The sequence below is a fragment of the Hordeum vulgare genome, chromosome 2H, assembly GCF_904849725.1.
Source record: "Hordeum vulgare subsp. vulgare chromosome 2H, MorexV3_pseudomolecules_assembly, whole genome shotgun sequence".
Lineage (NCBI taxonomy): Eukaryota > Viridiplantae > Streptophyta > Magnoliopsida > Poales > Poaceae > Hordeum > Hordeum vulgare.
Genome location: NC_058519.1, coordinates 301,483,137 through 301,485,636, shown reverse-complemented (window position 1 = coordinate 301,485,636; position 2,500 = coordinate 301,483,137). Strand labels below are relative to the sequence as shown.

At 41.7% G+C, this 2,500-nt stretch overlaps 1 protein-coding gene across 1 annotated transcript in view; it reads right to left on the bottom strand.

Moving 5' to 3' along the window:
* Positions 1-2,500, bottom strand: part of LOC123430027 (mucin-5AC-like) — a gene marked incomplete at both ends in the record, with an annotated part of 15,067 nt that overhangs the window by 9,503 nt on the left and 3,064 nt on the right. The window contains 2 exons of the mRNA XM_045113958.1: positions 994-1,164; positions 1,321-1,518. Of these exons, the coding sequence (XP_044969893.1) occupies positions 994-1,164; positions 1,321-1,518 (369 nt within the window). The remainder of the gene's footprint in view (positions 1-993; positions 1,165-1,320; positions 1,519-2,500) is intronic.

Here is a 2,500-nt window from a genome sequence, read left to right as displayed (position 1 = left end):
TATTGTTGTTGTTCTTGTTCTTGTTCTTGTTCCTGTTGTCATCGTCGTTGTCGTCTTCGTTGTTGTTGTTGTTTTTCTTATTGTACATCTTGTTGTTGTTGTTGTGGTGGTGGTGGTGGTCGTCGTCATTGTAGTTTTATTGTTGTTGTTGTTGTTGTTGTTGTTGTTGTTGTTGTTGTTGTCGTCGTTGTTGTCGCTGTTGCCATCGTCGTCGTCGGCGTTGTTGTTGTTGTTGTTGTTGTCGTTATTCTCATCATTGTCGTTGTTGTCATCATGGTCATCATCGTCGTCATTGTTCTTGTTGTACTTGTTGTTGTTGTTGTTGTTGGCGTTGTCGTCGTCGTCTTCTTCATTGTTGTCGATGTTATCACTGTTGTTGTTTTTGTCGTTGTTGTTGTTGTTGTTGTTGTTGTTGTCTTTTTGTCGCTGTTGTTGTTATTGTCGTTGTTGATCATTGTTCTCATCATTATCGTTGTTGTCATCTTTGTCATCGTGGTGGTTGTTGTTGTTGTTGTAGCTGTTGTTGTTGTTGTTGTTGTTGTTGTTGTTGTTGTTGTTGTTGTTGTTGTTGTCCTCGCCGTCGTATTAGTTGTTGTTGTTGTTGTTGCTGTTGTTGTTGTTGTTGTTGTTGTCGTCATCATCGAGGTCTTCCTTGTTTTGTTGTTGTTGTTGTCGTTGTTGTGTTGTTGTCATTAATGTCGTTGTTCTCATTGTTGTTGTTGTTGTTGTTGTTGTTGTTGTTGTTATCATTCTTCTCGTTTTCATGTCATTGTCGTTGTTGTCGTAGTCCTTGTGCTTGTTGTTGTTGTTGTAGTTGTTGTCACTGTTATCGTTGTTTTTGTTGTTGTCGTTGTTCTTGTCATTGTCATTGTTATCGTTGTTGTCGTCGTCATGGTCGCTTTCATCGTCGTCGTCGTTGTTGTTGTTGCTGTTGCTGTTGCTGCTGTTGCCTCTGTTCTTGTTGTTGTCGTCGTCATCGTCATCGTCGTCGTTGTTGTCGTCGTCGTCGTCATTGTTGTTGTTGTTGTTGTTGTTGTTGTCGTAGTTGTTGTTGTTGTTGTTGTCGTTATTGTCATTGTTGTTGTTGTCGTTATTGTCGTTGTTGTCGTTGTTGTTGTTGTTGTTGTTGTCGTTGCTGTCGTTGTTGTCGCTGTTGTCGTCGTTTTTCTTGTTCTCCTTGTTGTCGTTGTTCTTGTCATTGTCATTGTTATCGTCGTTGCCGTCGTCGTCATGGTCGTTTTCATCGTCGTCGTTGTTGTTGTTGTTGCTGCTGTTGTTGCCTCTGTTGTTGTTGTTGTCGTCGTCATCGTCGTCGTCATCGTTGTCGTCGTCGTCGTCGTCGTCGTTGTTGTTGTTGTTGTTGTTGTTGTTGTGGTTGTTGCTCTTGTTGGTGGTGGTGGTGTTGTTGTTGTGGTTGTTGTTGTTGTTGTTGTCACTGTTGTTGTCGTTGTTGTTGACGTTGTTGTTGTTGTTGTTGTTGTTGTCGTTGTTGTCGTTGTTGTCGCTGTTGTCGTTGTTTTTGTTGTTTTTGTTGTTGTCGTTGTTCTTGTCATTGTCATTGTTATCGTCGTTGTCGTCGTCATGGTCGCTTTCATCGTCGTCGTCGTTGTTGTTGCTGCTGCTGCTGTTGCCTCTGTTCTTGTTGTTGTCGTCGTCATCGTCATCGTCGTCGTTGTCGTCGTCGTCGTCGTCGTCGTCGTCGTCGTTGTTGTTGTTGGTGGTGTTGTTGTTGTTGTTGTTGTTGTTTTTGTCGTCGTTGTTTTTGTTGTTGTCATTGTTGTCATTGTTGTTGTTGTCGTTATTGTCGTTGTTGTCGTCGTTGTTGTTGTTGTCGTCATTGTCGTCATCATCGTCATCATCGTCGTCATCATCGTTGTCCACGTCTGCATTGTCATCGCCGTCTTCGTTGTTGTTGTTGGTGGTGGTGGTGGTGCTGCTGCTTGTGCTGCTGTTGTTGTTATTGTTGTTGTTCTTGTTCTTGTTCTTGTTCTTGCTGTCATTGTCGTTGTCGTCTTCGTTGTTGTTGTTGTTTTTCTTGTTGTAAATCTTGTTGTTGTTTTTGTTGTGGTGGTCGTCGTCGTCATTGTAGTTTTATTGTTGTTGTTGTTGTTGTTGTTGTTGTTGTTGTTGTTGTTGTCGTTGTTGTCGCTGTTACCATCGTCGTCGTTGGCGTTGTTGTTGTTGTTGTTGTTGTTGTTGTTGTTGTCGTTATTCTCATCATTGTTGTTGTTGTTGTTGTTGTTGTCATCGTCGTCATCATCGTCGTCATTGTTCTTGTTGTGGTTCTTGTTGTTGTTGTTGTTGTTGTTGTTGGCGTTGTCGTCGTCGTCTTCTTCATTGTTGTCGATGTTATCATTGTTGTTGTTTTTGTCGTTGTTGTTGTTGTTGTTGTCGTTTTTGTCGCTGTTGTTGTTATTGTCGTTGTTGATCGTTGTTCTCATCATTATCGTTGTTGTCATCTTTGTCATCGTGGTGCTTGTTGTTGTTGTTGTTGTAGTAG